The sequence below is a fragment of the Porites lutea genome, chromosome 4 (assembly GCF_958299795.1).
Source record: "Porites lutea chromosome 4, jaPorLute2.1, whole genome shotgun sequence".
NCBI classification, from domain to species: Eukaryota; Metazoa; Cnidaria; class Anthozoa; order Scleractinia; family Poritidae; genus Porites; species Porites lutea.
The window spans coordinates 46,410,603-46,435,538 of NC_133204.1; the positions used below are offsets into that span (position 1 = coordinate 46,410,603).

The 24,936-nt window shown below is 38.6% G+C and overlaps 2 protein-coding genes across 2 annotated transcripts; both read right to left on the reverse strand.

The window, feature by feature from the left end:
• Positions 1-684: 684 nt before the first annotated feature.
• LOC140935930 (histamine H2 receptor-like) lies at positions 685-6,033 on the reverse strand. The gene is made up of 3 exons (XM_073385501.1): positions 5,729-6,033; positions 1,828-2,323; positions 685-986 (listed from the first exon to the last, which is right to left on the reverse strand). The coding sequence occupies exons 1-3, from the start codon at positions 6,000-6,002 to the stop codon at positions 701-703; spliced, it is 1,056 nt and encodes a 351-aa protein (XP_073241602.1). The 5' UTR covers positions 6,003-6,033; the 3' UTR covers positions 685-700.
• Positions 6,034-20,308: 14,275 nt separating this feature from the next.
• Positions 20,309-24,322, reverse strand: LOC140933822 (myosin regulatory light polypeptide 9-like). Its single transcript, XM_073383477.1, has 2 exons — positions 23,831-24,322; positions 20,309-21,387 (listed from the first exon to the last, which is right to left on the reverse strand). Exons 1-2 carry the CDS (start codon positions 24,229-24,231, stop codon positions 21,270-21,272), a joined length of 519 nt encoding a protein of 172 aa, XP_073239578.1. The 5' UTR covers positions 24,232-24,322; the 3' UTR covers positions 20,309-21,269.
• Positions 24,323-24,936: the final 614 nt, after the last annotated feature.

The window sequence follows — 24,936 nt, forward strand, 5'->3', positions numbered from 1 at the left end:
ACACAAATTTGCGGTTTCAAAGGGTTCTTCGTTTTGCGATAGAAGACGTTTGAATTTCCAGGCTTTTGCGTGACGCGGCATTTAGCTGGCTGCCAGGAAAGCTCTATGTGGGTTAAAAACCTTACAGATTTTTTGAGATTTTGCTATATAAACATTCCTTGTCTTAGAATAACTACTACTTTGGCGTTTCCATACAAAGCCTTACAAATTTGGATAAAACGTTTTTCTGAATATCTCGCATATGAATTATCGCAAAGACTTGATTCTTGGCGAGGCTGTTTGTATATTTATCTTCATTCTTTTCCCGATTCTGGCTGGACCTTAAGTATTCACTGGTTTGCATTTTTATTTTTGATGATGTGACAGTGAAAACACAGAAAACATGAATAAGAGTGAAAGTGTATGAAAGGAAATGCCCAAAGGAAAATTGTGATGAATACGACGTACGAGGCCTCTCTTTAGTCCATGCCGGAGGCCAGTGAGTGGTAGCATTTGCACTTGAGTCTTTGTATTTATTATTTTTCAAGTGGTATGCCATCCAGAAGTTAATTTGGTCTTTCGAGATTTCGTAGGGATGGTGATCCAAACAATCGACTTTGCAGGCGATACTACTGCAAGCTCAGTTCAGTGACGAACTCTATTCTCGATCTTTTTACGCCAGCGCCCTGAACTGCCCTAAGTGCACGGAGGCCCATCAACATTATACCCTTTGAGGCAAGTTGTTTTCTTCAGCTCTACTTTTTTCTTGCATAGATGATCTGCTTTTCAAGGAAGAGAAGTACGTAAATGACAGTTGCTTATCGACGTCTAATCTGGTCATCACAGGACCTCTGCCAGACAAGTTCGAGTACGTCAAGTAGAAGAGATGTTTGAACGCGGTCTTAAACTGCTTATTCATCAGACTGTAGATGATCGGGTTGAGAACAGAGTTGAAGTAGTGAAGACCTTTAGCAACCATTACAGCTCCTGCATCTATAGGACAGGAGCTACGATGTAAAATAAAATGGTTGGTTAAGTTCCTTGCATTAGAGAGCTTTAGATTTTAAGACAAGAACTACTACGAGTACGAGATATTCTCAATACTAAGCATAGTACTCGCGCGAGAACCAGTGTCATTTTGGCTGCAAAACCGTGGGATAGCCGTCGTCATTCATCTACGAGTTTTAGCAAAGATTTCGTAGTGACGGAAACAACTTATCAAATGTTAAAAGATTTACCATTTTGCGATCCGCATCGGGAGAGAGATTAACATCCCCCAATAAAGGTAACTGTGTGCCAGCTATTCTGGTGAAAAAAAAAAAAAATGTACTGAAGCATTCCGGGTTGTTTTTTTATTACAGAACACGAAAACAGTTTTCAGTCAAACCTCGTACTCGTAGTTTCGGTAAAGGTTCTTGACTGAAGGACGTTCCATACCAACTAAGAGAAACAGCAGCATAAGTGCTGTAGATCGAGACTGGCAATTTAACGTTTTTCTCATACGAACGCGAGGGATGATCTTTCTACCTAGGATAGGTTTTCTCCATATAAACTGTAAAGGGGACTGGTTGTGAAAGCCGGCAAATCTCAAGATAAGAACAACAGTGCTTCAGTTTACGTTGGGAACTCCCTGACGGTGCACAATCCTTTGCTTTCTGATTGCACAAATTGTGACGGAATAAATTAATGCAACGCTTTTATTAGTCAGTTTAGATCAAAATGACAGGAATGCTATTGAACGTTGAGCACCTTCGAGTTCGCAAAAATATAACAAATTAAGGAGTCTGACGAGCGTCGTAACCATTCTATTCCATTAAATATTTGAAAGAAAAGAAAACATCTACTCACGGGCACAAAGCATGGTAAACGTTAAGAAAGAAGAACGGGAACCAGCATAAAACAAAGGCTCCCATTACGACTCCAAGCGTCTTTGCAGCCTTCAGCTCCTTGGGAAGGCAGAATCGTTTAGTCTTCTCGCCAATTTTGAAGATCATTTTTTTGGCTTGCGTGCGAGAAACTCTGAATATCATGATATATGCGTAGCTCATAACCAAGACAGGTGTAGCGAAACACAGTACGAAACTGGTAAGCTGGTAAACCTTAGTTGGTCCTCCCCAGAGCAATAGTTTTAGGATCGTCATAACAAGCGCAAAGAGCCACGCTACAAAAATGGCGACCCGGGCTTTTCTCGTCGTGACGATGCTGTGGTAAGTAAGGGGACTTGAAATGCAAATGTAACGTTCGATGCTTATGAGAAGAAGGTGGGTAATGGATGCAACACTGCACAAGATATCCATAGACTGCCAGATTCTGTGAAACCACGTCGAAAACAGCCAGTGCGGTCCTGCAAAACAAAGCAGTTTCTTGAACAATCTTAAATCCGATCAGTCCAACTTAAAGATGGAGTCCCTCCGTTAAAAGTGAGTTCAACTGTTTTTTAACCTCCCTCCCTCACCCACTCCTCCCTATCCTCATATTCTTAAGTATTTAAAAAGCCACATTACCAGCAACCAGCAAATTCTAAACTTGGCATTTTGTCCGGTCGTTTCCCAGAGTGGTGGGAGGGGGGTGACTCCCTCATGAAAATTACGGGTTTGTTGTCGTCTCGCCTAGAGGCAGATTTTGGTGCCAATTAAGATATTCAGGACGGAAAGACACTACTTTTATCAATGAAGATATCAGTTTGAGTTGTACATAAAGGAATTCCTAAATAAAAATAGCAAAATTCATCATACCACAATTCCTTGGGGTCTTATTCTAATCTTCCTACGAATATCCCGTCATTGTTATACGAAAGCCCGACTCTTCCCCCGGAGCAGACTTACGAAAGGTTGGAATTTATTTTGACACCATCATCGCTTTAGGGACAATATTGACTCCAGTTTATAAATGACGAAGTTCATGGATGATAGACGTAATTGTCCTGGCCTGTTGTGAAGTTGAGCCCCTATTTGAACGAAAGGCTAGTGTTCGAAACGTCAGCTTTCGATTTTTTTAAGGAGGCAGTCTGGTTAAAAACATTGTTTATCTATTTTTCGGCCCTTTTTCTTAAATATCTAGCCAAGAATTCATTCAATCAAAAAGTGACTTAACTATGTTGGAGTCCTTACTTCAATAAATTTTTTAATTTTTGTTTTTTAATGGATAAAAATTTGGGGAGGGGATGTTTAAACTTTTAGAGATATGAAAATATTTGATTTAGGGGTTGTTAAAAATCAAAATATGAAGTAAATAATTAGCAGACAAATACCAGATAGTCCACAACCACAACAGAGGACTAACTGTTTACGTGTATTATACCTTTTTTACGGCAATTTAGAGTGGTTTTCGTTTGAGTGTCGTAAAACCAAAACCAAAGTAATTACTCTGGCCAATCACATAGGACACAGACAAGACATTGAACCAATCAAAACTCGAAGTAATTACATGTGGCTGACGCAAAGCGCGGGAAAATGCATGCGAGCGCGTCACAATTGGCTTTGGTTTTACTTCTGATTGGATGAAAAGGTGGCGCGAATCTTTTAAGCCAATCGCATCGTGTAGAAAGTGCAAAACCAATTACTTTTCGACACTCAAATGAAAACCGCTTTATTTTGCTCCCAAATCAACATCATTTCCCTCAAAAACAACCAGTCTACCCGCTTAATAGTGGACAACTGTTTTTATCAAATCAGCTGATAAAGCGAAATTTTTGTGCTTCTCTCAAACAACGTTTCTGTAAGAAACCAACCACTTCATTCCTCTGTTAGGGACCTTAACCAAGGACGACGGCGACGGCAGTGAAAACGTCGGTTAAAAAAAATGAATTTGCGTTCTTTCAAACTTAACTTTCCCTGGGGTTGAATTCTTAAGAATTTTATTCAGGTTCGACAAAAGGAAAATTCGTTGTCGTATGTCCACGTCCTCCATAAAACGTCAAATTAGGAGGTTTCACGTCGTAGTTGTGCAGTGGACGTCATTAAATGTACTTAAAAGCGTGATGCACGTGCAGAGCTGTTGTTTTCATCATTAAGCCCGTTGTTGTTTTGAAGTCGTCGTTGTGGTCTTCGTCGTAGTTGCTTAAGCTTTCTATTGTCTGTGGAAGACATGTCAGCTGCAGGGATCTCAGGGCGAGGACGAGATAATTGGAGCTCAAACAAAGACGTTTTTGAGCGACCCACGTCAACCGGAATTTTTCCATTTTTCCCTGTTAATATGCCTTGACGCTACCAAATTTGTTACCTAAGGGTCTTCACTGTCAAAGTCAGTGGCGATTTGCACAAAACTTTGGTAAAACTGGCAGCCCAAGAAATCAAAGAATGTGGTTGATGTGCGTCATTTAAAAACGTCGTTGCGTGAACTCCCTAAACTCTGTTGTCGCCTTATCTCTTGTCTCTGAAAGTGACTTCAGCTGCTGGGATCTCAGGGCTAGGGAAAAATAATGTCTTTTGTCTGTAACAATTCCTGTGTCATTAAGATCCCGAGTGCGGGTACCAATTACTGTAGTGCTTTGACTGTTGAAACTGATTATGGATCGTGGTCGCTTATGAGAGATGGTCGCTTGTGAGAGGTGTTGTCAAATTGAGGTGCAACTCAGGTTCAACCTTATATTAAAGAAAACCCATTTCTAGATATCGTCAAACATGTATTGATTAAATTAGGAGCCCATAACCCTGAGTTAGCAACTCTCACCCTAGGTCTATGTCAAGGCTTTTTCACCGACAGGTCTAGTTTTATGAAGATGATGGGAACTGGAAAAATACAAATTTTTAAACGTAGATATGATCCTCGCAGTGATGTTTGCAATTTAAGCAATTGCAAATGAACCCGAAAATAATTTCGGGACTTCAACGGGATTCGAACCCATGGCCTCTGCGCTATCGCTGCAGTGCTCTGCCAATTAGGCCATGAAGACACATACTTTCAGGGAGCATCTTTACCCGTGAAAGGAATGAAACATGAAGTTGATGTGACATGCGGAAATACAAATGTTTACATAAAGATCGATATGATCATCGCAGTGTTAGTTCCAATTTAAGCAATTACCAATATACCCGAAAGTTTACTTAGTGTTAGATACATTTTGTGGCACTTTCCCCGCGAAAATGAAAACATTGCTTCATCTATGAGCGCAATCAAAGTGTAACATATCAAACTAAAAGTCATTAAAAGGCAAAAGTAGCATTTTAAGGTCTGTAGGTTTTTCTGACTGGTTTGTGGGACTGTAGGACTGAAAAGATAAGCTAAATTCGCCCCTAAAAACTTCTTTAAATGAAAGTGGTTCAGTTCATCTCCTAACAATATTTTTTCAAATATTTTATCATTATTTTTTCCATTACTTGGGTAAATTATAGCTTGTCATAATAACTTAGTTCAAGTTAGAGTTATATATTGTATTGTATTTTTTTACTTAGTCTTTTGTAGGAAATGTTTTAATAAGTCTGTTTTCGTATCTATTCTACATTATTCATTGTTCATTGTCACAAACCTGTTTAGTTAGTTAGTTAGTTAAATTGTTCGTTAGTTGTTTACTTTTATTTCTTTTTTCCTCTTCTGTCTATTTTGTGTTTTATGTAGTCAATAAAGAATGAAATAAAAAATACTGAATTAAAAAATAATAATAAAATAAAATACAAACTTTGCGCCAAAATCATAAAAAACAAAATGGTCCGTGAAAACGCCCGGACACATGTACAGAGACGTTGCTCGCTCCAGATAATGAGCTACTGACTAAATACAAAAGAGAAATTTTTGCTGTAATGTTAAATACCTGTTAGTAGGTACACTGTCCATACTGGCATTGAAAACAACGCAACCAAGATATCCGTCACGGCAAGGGACACCACGAAGTAGTTCGTCACATTTTGCAGCTTCCTGAAAACAATAAATGCCCGGATGACAAGCGAGTTTCCGAGGAGCGTAAGGATTATGGTCGTGATCAACAGAAGAGTGGAGACCAATTTAATTGTGAAACTGAATGAGCCTTTTTCTGTCGAGGGCGACACTGTCGTGTTTAAAATCCCAGTTGAGGTGGAATTAGCCATCTTGTCTATAAAAGATTTTGTAGAGTCACCAACCTGTTAATAAACAAAAGAGGCATTTAGGGCTCATTAGACTGCGTATTCCTAAATTTTTACGGTTTCATTTTTGGTTATGCTTTGTTGATTCCTTTCGGTACTCTCTTACTTTGAAAGTTTGACATTTAGTTTTATTTATTTATTTATTTATTTTTGGGGGGCAGGGGGGGGGGGGGAGGGGGTGATGTTTGCTTTTTCCTGCTGCTCAAAGCGACTAAACCAAAGATGAAGTCAACGATTCTTCATAGCTAGAGATTCTTTGCCTAAAGGTTAAAAATTAAATTTCGCTTACCTTGGTAAAGTTACGTTTACTTTAAAAATACACATAAGTTTATACATTTTGCAAATAGCTTCATGCATATGCGTCATAAATCTTGTTCGTGGTATTGTCAATTTTAGTCGACTGATCTGTCAGCTGAATTCATTAAGAGATTTCAATCTTTCAAAAACTCGACAAATTTTGTCGCTTATTTACTTTCGTGTAAACAATGACTCTTTTGAGGTGGTAGAAATTATCAATGTTTTCACGTTTTTAGGTAATAGTTAACCTATATTTTTTCTTTTAAAGGGAATGGGTGTTGTTTTACTTATATAAAGACAAAGTTAGGGAAAGATAGCTTGCTCTTTGGACGCTATAATTGTAGAATTCATATTGAAACAGCTGACCGGAAAAGCTAGCGGCCCCGAATAAATGTGGATTGAGCGATTTTGAAATTATATAGATGAAATGTAGTTAAAGGACAGGTTTTCAAGACTTTTGGTCAAGTTTTTGCACTTTTCCCAACGTCTAAAACAAAAAAATATGAGCCAGAAAGTAGGTCTATTCGCTCCGATTCTCACAGCAAAAGCCCTTACGTAAATGCTTATAGATGAACTGAGAAGTTTAGCGAAGCTTTTCGGTCGGCCAAAGCAACAGACGCAAAGCAAATATCAAAATATTTAGACCAAAACCCTGTTTTGTATAAATATGGCTATTGCTATTTGCAAAAAGCAATGATCTTTTTTGAGGCGGACCCACACTAAGAAAATACAACTTCAGGGATAATCTGATTTTTTCGACTTTGTATAAAAGCACAGAACAGAAAGAGCGCTAGCGTCATCGAGTAAATATTTTTTCTTCAAATAGAGCTAGAAACTTATATTTTTTCTCTCTTTAATGTTTAACTTACCCGTTTTTTGTAGTTTAATAATGTCTTTTTTGTTCTAAAAATTAGTGAGGACAACTGTCTATATAATGTGACGTTTTCGTCGTCCTCTTCCTCCTTCAATCTTCTTATTTTTCTGTACATTTGCGGGGATATTTAAACGAGTTGATTCGACGCCATAGCTCTTACGAGAAAATCATGGATTTTATATGTCCACGAGTGTTTTTCACTATAAAGGTACATTAGGGGGTTATTAGGTCTTTATCGACCTCCTAAATTAAAATAAATTATGCAACAAACTGCCAATATTCAAAATTCGTTTGTTGCGTTGTATCTCGGAGTCTAATTTGTTGACGGAAGTGTGTTTCGATAGCGTATTATGACTTCTTTTCCTCTAGCCGTCATACGAGCTTTTGCCTGGAAATTTAGAATTTCGTTAGTTTTGTATTTGCAGCTTTCAGCCGACTTCGAATTAATTCTTGTCGTGGATATTTAGAGTTAAAAGCGTTCCTTTAACTTTACTCAGCTGTTGCTGTCGATTTTTTTTTTTAGAAATCGACGCTTTTTATTTGATTAAAAGAGCCCTACAAACTTCTGCTTCGTGAGTTACTACTGAGGAAAATCAACGCTCTTGCTAGCTGTAGAATCTCAAAATTATTCTCACTTCACTTGTGACGCTATAAACAGTCGTGTGGTTTTTGGTCTCACACTTCACAGCCAGCGCGGCGTACGTTTTAACTGGCTTGCTAGTATAAATAACTTAGTATACATCATCATTATTTCGATCTTGCGGTTTAGACATATATTTCACTTTATGGCAAGCAAAACTCAAGACTTATGAATCGGCAGCAGTATGATTGGCTGTTTTACGGTCAGGATTTTCACAGTACGGACCGTAACCCGGGTTTACTGGGATGTATATTATTTTTCTTCTCCGACAGAATTGTCACTTTGAGTAATCCGACTTCTTAAAGATAAATGACTTGCCTTTTTTCTTCGCAAAGGATACTTAACCCCTATCTCACCATAGTTTCGAGGTCATTAACGGTTGTTATTTTGATACTGGCTGTTCATAATGAATCAGTTCTGAGAACAAATTCCGCTATAAATACTGTGATAGCTCATATTTGTCATTTGTGCCTCACGCCATTACGGTTTTATCCAAAGAGATCCAGTTTAGATATGAAAAGTTACAGCAGATAAAAATGATTTTTAAATGTGTGATTATAACTATAAACTGACCTGTATGTAGCTAGTGATTCAAGTCAATCCTTCCGTGTCTACTGTAGAATGAACCAATTAAAAACCTTTTTACTAGGAAAATATTGCAATTCATGAAAATTCAGATTTGAGTTAAATCGCATTTTTTGAATTGGCCTTTGTTACTAAAATATACACGGAAAACAGAAGTGATCCTTTTTTTCCGGCAACTATAAGCGATCACAATTTATTTTTCCAACAGCTGACGTTTGAATTTAAACAGAGGTCACAAAGAGGATTTTTTATTGGGTATGAACAAGCAGAATTCTATTTACTTTCAGCCATTTACGTCAAAACAATGAATCGTTTCATTTCCCGCTGGCACTGCAATTACCACTGTGTCAGTGTCATTTGTACTTACATATTACTTCACTTGTCAACAGAAATTCTGTAATACTTACTGTGACATGACGGTAAATTATAAAACTTTGCTGCGATTTTTTAAAAATATATTTAGTCTTAAGTACTCTTCCAGTTATTTAACCCTGTCCAATGGTTTTTCCAGTAATTTAATTAAATCCCCCTGGCAGACAATTTGCATTCTAGGCGTTGACTTTTTATTCTTTTCCTCCGCTAATTGTGCATGTTTACTGATAATTTATTATCATTATTCGTTGCAATTTCGACATGGTGGATTGCATCTCACCTAAATATACTAAAAAAATTACTCATAAATTGCATGCTCTATTTTAATTTCTTTCATGCTTTTGCGGGTTTGTCGCGTTTCACGGATTAATTTGGGTTGGATTTAGCACTGAATAGGGACTCATTAGATTTAATTAGACTGTATAATCATATGGCGTTTTTCCCAGTTATTTTATTTTTACTTATTTTTAGGAAGTATGTTCCAGTTTAGTCAGACCAGCCGGCCTCTTTAATTTCGAGGCGCTGCTTTTTAAATGCCTTTTTAAAGACATAATCGAAGATTGATACTACGATAAATATTAAAAACTGCACGGAAACTGACGGCAGTGCCGGTTTTGGGCAGGCAATAGGTGCAAGATAGTGAAATGCCCCGAAATAAACACTATAAAGACTAATGCTTTTCGGGGTTTAATCCTTTCTTTACTCAGGGAAATTAAGAACAAGACTATACATAAATATTTTGTTTTGCAAATACGGAGTGAAGAATGCCATATAATGTCTTTTGTGAGAAAAAACTTTGGCCATGACGAAAAATATTTATCATTGCCAAATATCAGCGAAAAGATAGTATACAGAACACAATTTCAACCATGGGGTTATCCTTTACTCCTTTACTCGGATTAATTTTGGTTGAGTTTAGCACTGAATAGTAACTCAATAGATTAAATTAAACTGTATAATCATATGGCGTTTTCCCAGTTATTTTATTCTTGTTTCATTTGAGATAATAATAGCCAAGTCCTCAGACTAGCTAGCCGCTTTAACATGTTTAATATGTTGCCTTTTTAATAAAAGGTATAATAAAAAATTGATAAAAATGGATAAATTAAAGATAAATATTAAGAACTGGACGGAAATAATAGTGTTTTAGTTGAGCAAGGTACATTCAAGGCAAAGAAATACCTGCACAACCTAAACAGGAATTAAAACATGTTTTTAAGTGTTTAATCCTTTCTTTATTCTCAAGACAGAACAATCTGACTATTCATGATACTTCTTGTTGCCAATACGGAGTTCAGTAAAGACCTTAATATTAACTGGCTTTTGCGATAGACAACGCCGGCCACGGAGAAATCTTTCTCAGTTCTAAATATCAGCGAAAAGAGAGTAAACGGTACACACTTCCATCCATGAAAGTTACACCGTTTTCAAAATAATCCTGATTTTGTACCGGACCCGACTTCCTTTTCCACTGACAAAGCTCCCTCCCGTTTATAAGATAATGCATGGATTTGCGAGCAGGCTATTTGTTTAGAGCCGAAATAATGCCATATTATATTAAGCGGTAATTGGATGAAGTTGAGCTTGACCACGAAACGAAGACTTCTGCAGAAAAACCGAAGGCGGGCTGAAAAGGATCTGGCGCTTCCTCAAAGCACATGCACATCAGGTGCATGACATTTCGTAACACGAATTCAATAACTGTTTCAGTAATTCAATCAACTGAACCTTTATAACATCCTCACCACTGCAAATAATTTTTTTTAAACATTTACCAGACCTCAGATCGTTTTTTTTAAAACTGCAGATGTTCTCCAAAACCAGACAACATCGAGTGATAATCGTTGAAAAAATATAAGAGCCGGAGAGCTGCAAAACCCTTATTCTTGGCAGCAGGCCGAAAAAGTTATTGTACATTTAACAATCATTCTCTGAAACCGAGGTGAATATAGTGGCCGCGTCATTTACCGAGACGCGAAGCGGCGAGGTAAATATCCCTAATGCCACTATTCACCGAGATTGAAAAGAATAATTGTTAATCAGTATACACTGTATACAAAAAAATACGTTGAATAATGAATTATCGTGATTTACTGATTAGCTTTCCATCATATGACGAAGTTTCGGCTTTCTTGCTGTCGGTGAAGGCGCGAAATTAAAGTTTGTTGACAGGTAGGTTAATTTGTCTTTCTTGAAGTTTGGACTTTTGCGGCACCGTAAATTACATGGTCATGTTTACTTAGCCTGCGAATAAATAAAACGCAACGGGAAGACGTGCCTTTTAGCAGAACATGTTTTCAGATCAAACACTCGGCTGTTGGAAGCATGTTGCTGCAGACTTTGAATTTTATCAACTGTTGAAAAATATCACCAAATTTTGCTTAGTGGTCCTTGGTACGCGACCTATGACCTTGGTTGAATAAACTTCGCAAAATAAAAAGCGACGGCCTTTCTTTTCGAAGAATGTTTTAAAAATCGTCCCTATACGTGTCTACAAGTTCTCTTTTTTTTAGTACCTCTAATACATACAGAGTTTTTAGTAATTATCGACCGCTCTGAAAACCGCTCGTCTATACTCTAGTGTGAGAGACTCGAGGAGACTGTTGTCTGAAGTCTTTGAAAGAAAAGCATATTATTTTATACTCACAACAAAATTAACTTAATTACATCAAGAATAGAAAAAAAATACATGAAATGTTGTGAAAAAAACGTTTTCTTGTGGAAACTATCATATTTTTACGTTCCGTTTTTTTCGTGCTACTTACCTGAGTCACGGAACAAGGACCACATTCGCTGACCAAGGACCGTCGACGACGGTCGCCTTTTTTCGAATTCCAAGCAAAATATCTTGTCTGGAACTTGAAACTTCGCTTCACTTCGCTTGAAACTTCAAAATATTGACCTTTAGTCGCGGACCAAGGACCACATAATACTGTACACATCCAGTGATCTCAACAAAATCAGAGAGGAAACCATTAAAAAGTACGATTTGATTGACGGATCAAATCACGCGAAAGTTTAAAAATAGATCTTTGCAGAATATTTAAACATGGCAATTCAGAAGTTTATTACTTCGCAAACAACAGCGTAACGGCTTAAATGGAACCGTTTAAAAGTTTGAATTGTTTCCTTACCTGAGAAGAAAAGTAGAACTTTGTTGTTTTCTGTTGACTGTCCAAGTTTATAGCCAAACTGGGGTTTGTTGTGTCGTTCTTCGAATTAAGTGCTGACAAAAATGACGGCTCGGTTGCTCTTAAGAGGTCGTCTTCCTGTATCATTCTTTTTCCTGTTTACTTGAAACGTAGAATTTGCGCAAACTTTTGCTTTCAAATTTGTTTGTCATAAACGAACTTCGATTTTTAAGCCAAATTTTCTTGTCAGAAAACGCTGACTTCACGAAACGACTCAGTTCTTCTATGCGAATAAACGGGCCGTTGTAAACAATCCATCGAGCACAAAACTCAGCTTCAGTAAATGGAAAAACGCCGTTTTGAATCCTTCCAAGTCTTTTCTTGCCTTAAAAAAGTCAACCCTAGGATTTTGTCAACTTTTAAAAGATCGTTCTCTAAAAAAATGGGAAAACACCGAGCACACTCATTATCCACTAGCTAGGGGGTGAATATTGTTGGATAGTCCGAGATAGCGAACCAATGACATTGCTTAAGATCACTGAGTGTATATAATTGTCTATGTTGTGTGGTTCAATTTTATATTTGGTTTAAATTTTATTTTTCTTTTTTGGTTGTGGAGAGATTTTGCAAACCAACTTGCCCTTATAGTTACTGAGCTTTTTAACTCTTCACTCAGATGGCAGACAGTTCTTCTTCCATGGAAGCTTGCCAAACATAACAGCAATTCCTATAGAATATCCGCTGTCATCGTGTACCCAGCTTCGACCGATATCCCTCACGACCCCTTCTTCGTAGAAGAGTAAACAAATGACTGCTGTACAGCATTTTAGGGAGAAAAGACATTGCCATAAGGGCTCAGAAACATTTTGCGTTATTTAAACACTCAACTGTAAAAGTCTTTAGCAGGTTTTCTATTATGTAGTGAGTATACTGTGTCATTTCTGCGATAAAAGAGCTGCCAAGAACAATAAAAAACATTATATTTGACATCGCGTTACTGGAGGAGTGTTCCTTTGGTTTGTTTATTAGCCTTTTCTTATGTATCCCTTGTCATTGCAGGAGCTTGGAAAAAATAATACAGCATATTTACTTATTATCTTTACTGAATCTTTTATGAATCATAATGTAAACAAGTAAAGAATTGTCGAAACTACAATGCTTCTGGGACTTTTACAAATTATTTCATAATTCAATAAAGAAAACAATTTTTTTCCCTCATACTTCGCTATTGCGGACTCTTCCTATTACGGACACAATAACGGGAGTTTACTGTAGTAGACCGGAGCAGACTTCTGGGTAGATAGCTTTTCAGGCAAACTAATTTAGGACCCTTAAAAAGGAAAAGAAATGAAGGAAAAAAAAAATGAAATATTTAGATTGATGAGTAGATAAAAGGTAACGAAAATTTTAAAATGGGTATCAATAGGGTTACGTTACATTCACTGTGCATGAATCAAGGCAATTCAACGCGAAAAAAAATTGTCTAAAAAACTTGTGTGTTCTGAAAGTACTTTCCCCCAAATCAAACAGAAAATTGATGGTACCTTATAGCTTTATATAGAGAAACCAGGTTCAACAGGTTCCTAATTACAGGATTAAAACAATTACTTCTGTATGTGAAATGTTTTATTCAGTGAGTGATTGTTCCAAATCACCGTTTTATAATTCGGCGCTCACTGAACATGGAAAAAAAAGTACAAACTATTATCATGAATGGAAAAGTTTAATTTAAGTTGTTTTTCTTGTGTGGAATACATTAACGTTGATGACACCATGTGTTAGTAGGGACCTTACGATCCGACAACGGCGACGTCCAAAAAAAGCTCGCTGAAAAATAGACTTCGCATCCTTTCACTTTTTTTCGCGATTATTCCAAGGGAATACACAAACTGCGGTTACAAACATCAGAAATAACAAACGCATTGTATTAACTGACTTTTATGATATAGAACTTGGCGTTTCGTATGCTTCAACATACATCTTCAGAAGTGACCGTTAACAAGAGTAGCCGAACTAAATTTACATTAAAAAAAGTTAAGATAAGTAACTAATTAACGTGAAGGAAAAATTAAAAACAAATAAATGTGACAGATGAGAAAATTTGCACGAAATTATGCAAACTAGTATAAGTAAAGCTTTTCGCTGCTTACATTTTCATTTAGGGATGATAAGAAGAGTCTCCTTGATTTTACAATGGGTATCTGATTTTCCTCTTGCTAGAAAAAATGGTCCCTTGTCAAATTGTGACCAGTTGAAGGCGGACGTGTTCTGCAGTAGCTGATCGATGACCGTTACTGGTGATTGCCTTGAAGTGTTCAGTTTTTCGGTCATGCAATTTCCGTTTGGTTTTGCCAATGTAGAAATCCTGACAGTCCCGACAACTTTATATACAACTTTGGACATTTGAGAACGGTTGAGCCTGTCTTTGTAGGGGAACAGAGACTTGATGCGATGTGTGTTTTGGAAAATAACCCTAGGGTCATTGCACCCATAAAATATATTTATACAAGCCTTAAGTTGTTTGGTAATAATTTTGCTTTACAACCCTAAATAAGATAGTACTAATCGAATTTCTTTTTTTGGGTACCATGCAGGTACCATGGCTGTTGGATAATCTTGGTTTGTTTTGTTGACATTATTAATATTGTAGTTAACAGCGCCACTGGAGCAGCCGTTTTTGGCAATAACATTTTCAGCTCCTCCAAGGAGGATCCCAACAACAAAGGCGACGAGCAAAGGCGAAAACAACGGAAAGCGAGCGTTCGGATAACATTAACTTTATCGGGGTGTGAAAGAATCCCATTTCGTGATGGTCTCACTAAGATTCATAAAACTGGCTGCCCTTTCCGTCCTATTGTTTTCTCTGTAAACACTTATAATTATAATCTCGCATCATACCTTGTGGATATACTTCTGCCAATTTCCGCAAATCAGTTCACAATCAAGGCCTCTTTTAGTTTTGCGCACTTGGCCAAGTCATATAACCATAACAACGAGGTGATGTGCTCTTTTTACTTTAGCTCCTTGTTTACAATTGTTCCACTCGACGAGACAATACAATTTTTTCTTAATAAACAAGGTATATGTTCTCCCAGATCCACTAACAATATCCCGCTCCGTCTTAAAAGTTCTGCTCGAGTTCGCTACGAAGAAGACTAAGCCCTTTTTTTTCGATGGTCAGTACTACGATCAAATCGATGGTGTAGCAGTGGGATCATCTTTAGGCCCTGTTATGGCAAATATCTTGACGTGCCACTTAGAGAAAAAATGGGTTCTTAACAGCAACGCTCGCCCTTCTGTTTGGTTCCGATACGTCGACGACGCGTTCACCTTATTTGACAGTAAGGACATAACAGTTTTACGCTCGCCCTTCTGTTTGGTTATGATACATCGATGACACATTCACCTTATTTGACAGTAAGGACACAGCACAGTAATGCTGTGTCCTTACTGTCAAATAAGGTGAACGTGTCACCGACGTATCGGAACCAAACAGAAGGGCGAGCGTTGCTGTTAAGAAAAAAGAAAAAAAAAATTCTACACTATCTCAATACCTGTCATGTAAATATCAAATTCACCATTGAATTCGAAGAGAATAACGCAATCCCATTTCTTGATATCCTCATCAAACGCGCAACTGATCATACTTTCGGCTCCAGAAAATCTTTAAATAAGAACGGCCGAGACCAGGTTTTATGAGCCTGTGAGACTGAGCACCCCCAACAAACCCTTGTTTTCACGAAACCGCTGGTCAGCCGAACCTTGTTTAGGTCGTTGTTATCTCCGCCTTTGCTCGTCGCCTTTGTTGTTGCGATCCTAAGTTGGATGAGGTGAAAATGTTATTGTCAAAAAACGGCTACCCCAGTGGCGTTGTGAACTACAATATTAATGATGTCTTGAGTAGGCAACAAAACAAACCAAGGAATCCAACAGCCATGGTACCCAACAAAAGAAATCCGTTTTGTACTACCTTATTTAGGGTTCAGAAGCAAAATTATTACTAAACAACTCAAGGCTTGTATAAATAAATTTTATGAGTACATTGACCTTAGGGTTATTTTCCGAACATACATCGTATCAAGTCTCTTTTCCCCGACAAAGACAGGCTCAACCGTTCTCAAATGTCCAAAGTTGTATAGCTAGTCAGGACTGTCAGTTTCTACACTGGCAAAACCAAACTGAGATTGCATGATAGAAAAACTGAACACTTCAAGGCAATCATCAGGGCATCATCAATCCACATTTCCACACTTCCAAAGTTAGCAACGAAAAGTACTCGATTCTAGTTACAGACATTATAGTGCTTTCATGTCAATGCATACATTTGCCTCTATAGGCGACTACTGTCGCATACATTTGTCATAAATTAACGATAATGTTACTCCGGCTTTTGCCCATTCCATTCTGATGACGCGTTCTGTGTTTTTCTACCCGAAGCAGCGCCGTAGCTAGTATGAGGCCAACCGAGGCACTCGCCTCGGTAAAATTTTGACGAATTTCGCCGATCATTTTTATTTTACATAAGCGATCATCGGATATTTTTAACGCATCATGATATTACAAAGAATTCAGCAATTCAGTCAATATACTATGAAAAAATTACCATATCATCGATCTCAAGGGGCTACGTACGTTAACTCAAATTTTTTTTGAACAAATACTGATCAAAACCATTGGCGAGGTTAACGGTCACCCAGATTATGTAGCTTGTTTCTGATTATTGCTTTTTAAATTCCACTTAAATTAACTCGAAAAAAAGTTACCGAAAGGCCCAGAAAACGCTGCAAATCGCATTTCCGAGAGACTAAAGTTCAAAATTTCTCGGGGGGGGGGGGGGGGCATGCCCCCGAACCCCCCTAGCAACTCCCGCCTGCCTCGGTTGGCCGTTTGGTCTGGCTACGGCACTGCGAAGTAAAAGCCATCATCAGTAACGGTCATTGATCAGCTATTGCGGAACACGTCACTTCAACTGGTAACAATTTGAAATGGGACCATTTTGTCATTTTAGCAAGAGGAAAATCATACACGCACTGTAAAATCAAGGAGACTAGCTCTTCTTATTAGGGATTTAAAACCAGCCATGAATGAAAATACAGGCAGCGAAAAGCTTTATCTATACTAGTTTGCATAATTTCGTGCAAATGTTCGGTTTGACAGGTTTTCAGTTATCTCAAGATGGGCCGGATAATGTCAAGATTTTTGAGAACGATTTTTCCCACTGTTCCTTCAGTTCCATTGTTTCCCTCTTCCTCCTCCTCCCCCTCCTCTTCTTTCAAGTTTCTCCTTGTTTTCCCTCCTCTTAATAAATTTTGTCAAGCATTTCTATTGTTTTAGTCCAACACCTACATAAACACCTACCCCCACATGTCTTTTGTTTCACCTCCGCTTCCTCCACCACCAAGTGAGACACGTTTCTATTGCTTCGCCGTCACCAGTCCAACACCACGTTCATCAGGGGAAACTGGTTATGAAAGCCCTAGGCGAAACAAAGATTCGTGAGGGTGCTGTAGCGAGATTGCGTTGAGAGCTCCCTGAAAGTGCACAATCTTTTGTTTTCGGCTCACACATTGACTGGATAAATCCCAATGTAACGTTTCTATTTGTCAGTTACTTCAAAATGATCAGGAATGCTACTGAACGTTGGTAAAGACCAAAAGGCGAACAAGGACATCATAACAAAGAACTCTGCTCGGCTGGTATCCTAAAGATCATCAAGCTTTTATGTTTTCTTTTTTTCTGAGATGCGCCAGGGGGCTAAAAGGAAAATTAAATTCAAAATTTCACAGCCCTGAAATACTTTATGGATAGTACTTCTTACCCTATTATATCGCAAATATTTATCTGTTTCTTAAATGTTCTTCAATTACAAAGTAACCAAGATAAAAACCAGTTGTAACTTACAGATAAGAGTTTCATTTAGAGACGGACTGTCATTAAAAATCACTGCCAAAGCCGAGTTCATTTGAGTTAAAGAACTGAAGTTGTAAAGAAGGCTTCTCAAAAATATGACTCTGATGTTTAAAAATAAAAACATCACCTGTGATCGATCAGGCCTTGGTTTTGGAGTGCGAACAGCGGTAAGGGAAGCGTAAAAGTTGGAGGAGTCCGGCTTCCGCCGGAAAAAAAGGACGATCGATTGATCGCAGGCACACAATGGAAAGCGTCGGATAATAAAGAAAGTGATGCAAGAGTATTGAGGTAACTTAAAATTGCGCAACACAGGATACTTGGCAAACACAAGAAAACGAAATCATGAGTCATTTATTCGGTCAACGTACTGCAAAGTTGTAAGACAGAGTTCCTGTTTTGATACCGCTAAATCTGGGAGAAGAGCTGGTTATTTTTTCTTTAAAGTTATGGCCGACTGGACTAAATAAAATTTGGTAACATTTTGTGCGCAGTTAGTTGACTCGCGGCTTTTCCATCATTTCTATAGCCTTATGCTCGGCCAGTGAATAAACTAGTTGATCTTTAGAAGGATTTGAGCACGTTTTTCTGGTTTGGAGGCGAACAAAGCATCAATTGATGTTTTATAGGTACTTGAATTATTATTGTTCTGTCTTGGGATGGTTTTCTGGAAAGAATATAAATACTGCTTTTCGAATTGCAAGGTATTTTTCCAGTGTCGTGACCGAGAAAATCGATCCTTAGAAAATGATTGACGTCTCTAGCTATTCATGTTTAAAAATGTACCTTCATTCAATGGGTCCGTGTCCTCTTCAAATAAAGAACAAACATCTCCAAAACAAATCCATATCTTTGATCAACTCACCTTATTTTTTTCGAAACCAGTCGTTTTGTCAAAACACCTGTTCTTTGGTACAATACAGCCTTAATTAACGCTATGCTTTTGTGCCTATAACATTGAACTTGAAATTAGGAGTTGAGCGCCGACCGCTTTTTCACTGAAGTTTTTGTTTTAAACGAAAATAAGCATGAGAACCAGGTGATAGGCCTCTTCGCTCAGCCAGTATACACATTGACACATTTAACTACAAGTTTTTTTGGAAACATAATTTATATATAATTTATTGGTTTGTCTAATAACCGGATAATCGTCTGTCTGTAATTTTCCACTTTGAGTTAGTGTCGCCTCGGGCTTACATTTTCGGCGAAGTTAAAGTAAAAGTGATAACGATAAGACCTCAAAAGTGAGGGCTAGATTTATGAGAAAAAGCCTGTTTGCACTGTTATGAAATGTAAAAGTCGACTGGAAATATCAAGAGCCTAAGACCGCTTAAATGTGCTTCCGTGTTTTGAAAGGATAAAAGCAACGACAGGAAACTGTTATCATTTAATCCCCACTACTTTAAAATTTGTTTTTACGCAAAGGTGCTCCGATGTTGAAAAAACATTTTCGCAAAATTTATATTTGTGATTTTGGGTAAGAGAAGATATAATTTGCCAAAAGATAAAGATGTTGTGCCGGCAGAAATTTTCACGCTTTTAGTGGAGAGGGAGAAACACTATGACCGTGAAAAATCCATAGCGCTGCTTTGAAGATTTGTTGATATTTACATTACAAAGAGACACTGACGGCTTTGACGGAAAATCCTTAAATGTGTCAATTTTGCAATTTTCGCAAGGCCATCGCAAAAAATGGAAAATTAAATTTTGTAAATCATTTTGTTTCTACGATCAGTCCGTATTGGAATAGCGTTTGTTAAAGAAGGGCACATTTAGGGTTTTCGATGTAACAAGTTTTCTTTGAATAATGGCCGCCAATTGATTAAATTCGCGTCCCTGAAATAATCCTTTGGTGGAAAAATATAGAATAATCGCTACATTTGAATAATTTCTCCGCACCATGACCCCTTTTAGTCATTACACGAACCCAACGAAAGACGATGACGACGGGCAACGGGAACTTCGAAAACAAACAAACAAACAAAAAACTCAGCAAGTGCATCACCCCTTTCTGAAATTCTGAGTCAAACATGACGCTTGTCGATCGTAGAACCCCAGGCTGGTTCCCAGTCTTCCTCAGAGAGTTCGGATGTGATGTCATCCGTCAAATTTGCCTGGTGCTGTCGCGCTCGGCTTCAAGCCTCCTCCGTTAACTAGTATAGGGAATAAACATTGGACCTTCGACGACTGCGTAAATAGCCCGAGAGCGAGCTCTCCATTTGGGCGAGCGAAGCGAGCCGAGAACGAGAGAGCGAGCGAGCCGCGGGGGTGGGGCGGGGGGGGGGGGGGATGGGAGGAAAAGGATAGCTCTCCCTTTTTTGCCCGCCCCTCGCTTCCGCGTCTCCTCTCACGTGCCGCTCGTGCGTGTACTTTTCACGATATCTCCAAATGGAAAGCTTGCTTTCATGCTAGGGCGTATGCTTGCCCAACCATGCTAAAAAAAATTGAGAATCATGATTGCGTGTTCGTTGTTTCTAACCTTTATTTTAAACTGATCTGTACAAGCAGAAGTTGCCTCATGACTAGTAACTTGCGAGACAGCTCTCCATTTCGAGTAGCGATCGACGCGAGGCGCAAGAAAACGCGCGAGAAAGCGAGCATCCTGAAACGGGTAGAGGAACCCCCCGCCCGCTCCACGCACGCTCTGGCGTAACTTTCATCTCGCACGATATCAACCTAAATGGAAAGCTTTTTCTCAGGCTACATAGCCTATGCCCACGACAAAATTGATCAAATAAACAGGATAAGATTCAACTCCTCCGTTAAAAAGCTTACTTCATGTATTAGAAAACCGTGAGCATTTCTGTGCTTGATTACACAAGCATAAAATGGTATGTGTATACAGGTGCAGTGGCAGGAAATTTGGTGCTTGGCACCACATTTGAATTTTTAGCGTTGGGCGAAGAAAACTTATATAGTGCCTATTAATGCCTATTAAGTCTATGCCGACAGGTTTAAGTCGCATTTACTGGCTTGGACAAGCTTTCCCTTTCAAGGAAAAACTTTCACAAAAAATAATTCGTTCCGTCAAAGAGACACCTTTACAAATAGTTCCTTTATAAAAAGGTGAAAAAGCTTGTCAACTTATCTATACGACTAAGGAAACATATTCTTGTACATAGGGCTTTAGACTAACACTGTAAAGGAAGCAGAAAAGCGAGCAGAAGCACAAGTTTGTTTTGTATTTAAAGCTTGTTTCTGAACTGTCTCGGCCGTTGCATTATTGCCTCGCAAGTTTAAACCGATCAGCACAAACACGAGACGTTAATGCTCATCGATTAAGTGGACGTAAATTTGTGCTTATGCTTATGTAAGCCAAGTTTTAATTTATGTTCGACATGTGCTCACGGTTTTCTTAACTGCACAGCACAAATCATCCCCAGTAATACTTAAAACAAATCGATATGGTTAAAGGTTTTTTGCATCTACGAATCGTCCTTCGCTCCATGTTTGATCGTTTTCACAAACTCCAAGTAGTTGAAGTTGCCATCGTCGTCGGCATTTGCTAAACGGAACATTTCTTCACATTCGTCTTCAGTAAACCTGAAGAATGAGTTAAAGGGATAAATCAAAAACACATAAAATGCAATAGTCTCTTCTTAAAGAAAATAGGCAAGCAAGAAATTCACAACCAGGGGGTACTCACCTGAGTTTTATACGGGGGGTGGGGGGGGGGGGGGGCTACGCCGCGAGATATAACCCCTTACTCTTTTATACACCATTTTTGGTAGAAATGGTACCCATTTCGTATACCTTCCATTGACAAATAGTGTCCCTTTCACATGCCTAGTTTAGAACTTCGCATCCCTTATAACTTTTGTCTTAAAAATGACAAAACGAGAACGTATGGCGACTTTTTCACAGCCTTAAAATATTTCTGTGGCCCTTTTAGACAGCCAGTTTCCCTACCCTTCATGTACTTGTCAAATTTTGAGATCCCTACCCTTTCCTATATCTGAGCCCTGAAAAAGGCACCCCTTTTGGGGGGAACGCCCGGATCGGAGCCTGCCCGTATAGGTCCTTATAGGAAGTACCCCCGGTTCACAACCTGCCTCTGATACCGACCCTGAAATATCTTTTTGTTGCTGTTCTAATCTAAGTATAGGATTTGGAGAGCAGGGCGGCACCTGACTCGTCCCCAGTCGTCTCTCATTATTAGTATTTGGCGTGGAAGACTAGAACGGGCTCTTTAAGGAAGGGGATGACGGGAAGGAAGAAGGGAGAAGGGAGAGAATCTTCCCCGCGCGCATAACCCAAGCGCTTCCCTAGTAAATAATTAATGAGTAGAGACAACTTGGAGACGACTGGGGACGAGTCAGGGGCGGCACGCTCCAATAATTTCCAAGAGTATCCCCCGGAACACAGTCCCAGTGCTTCATGGAAGTTAAAATGCAACTTTTACCTGTGATTAGCAAAGGCGATTAATTTTTTAAGATTCTTTTATTTTATTATTCTTTTTTGCTTGTTTTTTTTCAGTTACATATAAAAGGTCAAATTAAAGTCACGCTGCTACGGAATTCCTGTGGTGTAGAAGGCTTTTGCATGAAGGTTATATCTGTTTCTGAACATGGAATTTAAATGATATTTTCGATCAGTTACCACTCAAAAACGTTATTCTGGTCTCATTCTAAGTAAAAACGTCAAAAATTTGAATAGTAAATTAAAAAGGTTTTGAAGAATAACACAACAGAAACTTAAAACTCTTTATCCACGCTCACCGGCTTTTAATTCGATTCCTGAGGCGTGACCATGATACGACTTTTGTGTCAGAAACATTTAAATTCTTTTTTTTACACTTTATAATACACGCTGCGTGTTGTTCGTTTTAGTTCGTTTTGTTCCCGTTTGGTTTGAACGGAAATGTCAACCCTTAATTTAGTAAAATGTTATATTTTATAGTTCATTACTTCTCCGCCAATTAACATATAATACCTGCTTGAACAAACTGACACGAATGGATATGTTACTCAGGAACTACTCTTATCTAAGTACCAGATGAAATGTCAGTTTAAAGCAATGTTAGGCCTATTTATGATTTAAAGAATTTTTTGTAGATAAGACTTTTAAATTCGTCACGCAATCTTTAAAACATGTACATGTAGTTAGTAAATTCCGTTGCGATTGGGCGTCTCGGACACTTTGCTTCAGTCCCTATAATCTGCGGTAACAAGAACAACAGCTTAATCCCCTCAAGATAGAGACAACGAATTTAAGTTTAGCGAATTTTGAAACGTTCGGACGACCATAGCCCCGAAGGTGTGTGCAAAAATGGGAGGTGAAGGGTGGTGTCTTCAGGAAACAAATTGGAAGCGGTTCCATATAGATCATTTTCCTTCATAACGTCATTGAAATGCAAATGCCACTTCAGTGGCAACCCCACGGTTTCTTCAAAATAAAAGGACCTTTTCTGCAATTTCATACACCAAGTTTGTGCCTTTTGTGCAAAGAGGTTGTCATACCCTAGTGATCTGGAGTTAAATTAGAATAAAGCCTTTCGTCCATTATTTTCAATAGCATGCCAGTCGGTATAAAGTTGAATCGAGACTGTCTCGATAGATTCACTCCAGTATTTCTGGTCACTACGCCAGCCTAGAGAGAAGATTTTCGTATTTGTAAAATCAGATGTCAGTATGTTTTGCACTCACTTTTTAAAAGTTTCTCAAGGGTTTTGATGTTCAAATTTTATGCAGCTCAACCCGTGTGTAGGTCGATGAACGCCCATCGACCCCTGGGGGTACTCCCATAAATTTTTGATAGGGGTGTGCCGTCCACGGTCCCTGTCTAGCCCATATATGGGAATACCACCCCCCCCCCCCGATCAACGACTCTCAACCAACTGATCTGTATTAACGCGTGGCAACATATGGTGACATATAGCCCAGATTTTAAGGACCTTTAAGAATTGAACTACAGATAAGTGTTTTCGTGAAATTTGAAAAGTACCTTCAGCTTTACGAGAAGTAAACGGATAAGAATGGCACTATACCTGTCCCCCATTCCTTTCAGCAATGGTCGCAGCCTGTCCTCGTTGAGTATGCCTTTCCCTTCCATGTCAAATGAAGCAAAAGCATTCCTTATCATATCCTCGGGGTCTGTGCCATTAAGCTTTTCACCCATCAGTGTCAAGAACATGGTGAAATTTAACGGACCAGACGCTTCTCCCAACATTTCTTCAATGTAGTCGTTGGTCTTTTCATTCCCGAGCGACGCAAACATGTCCTTGAGATCTGTGTCTTTGATAAAGCCATCTCGGTCTTGATCAATCATGCTGAACGCCTCTTTAAACTCTTGAATCTGTTGCTGATCGAACATTGCGAATACATTTGAGGTCGCTCGCTGGGCTTTCTTTTTCGCGCCTGCCTTTTTGGTTTTGGCTTTGCCAGACATTTTGGGCTATTTGTTCTGAATGTACCTCTAACACTGAGCGGTGTTAATACCAGATGCTGTGCAGAGTTCACTGTTTTGCCGGAATATTTAAAAATGCCGGGTATCAAACTGTGTTTTGTAAGCTGATAACAATGCTCTTGACCTTATTAGGAAAATAAGAGCAATTAAAGCCGTCTTTCATAGAAAGCTGTTCTCACGAATATTACATACTCATACCAGAGAAAAGCAAAAATTAGAACAGAGTTTTTCCCACATTTAACTCTAATGAAAACACTGTGATTTACTGCTCTAGCTTCAAAGACAAAATCTCATCACAGGGCAGATTTTTCTTGTTCTCTAGAATGTCTCTGAATAGAAACATTGTTGAGCCCACGTTTGTATCAAACGCTTCATATATCTGTTCTTGAATTCTCTTCAGGCTTGTGACTCAAAAATCTTTTGATAGTTACAACGAAATGAATTCAATAAAAAGAAATAAATGTGCAAATCCCTTGGACGAAATTTTTGGAGATTTATTTAGAACTGGCAACATCTTTACCGCACAACATTGAAGCCGATTATCTTTGATGGTTTCTTAGTGACGCGTGACTGGTTTCGGACGGCCATTTAAGGGAATCAAGGACAGTATTGGATTTTGGATTCCACGCCGTGGATTCCGGATTGCAGGTGCTGGATTCCAGTATTTGTCAGTAGAACTTGGATTCT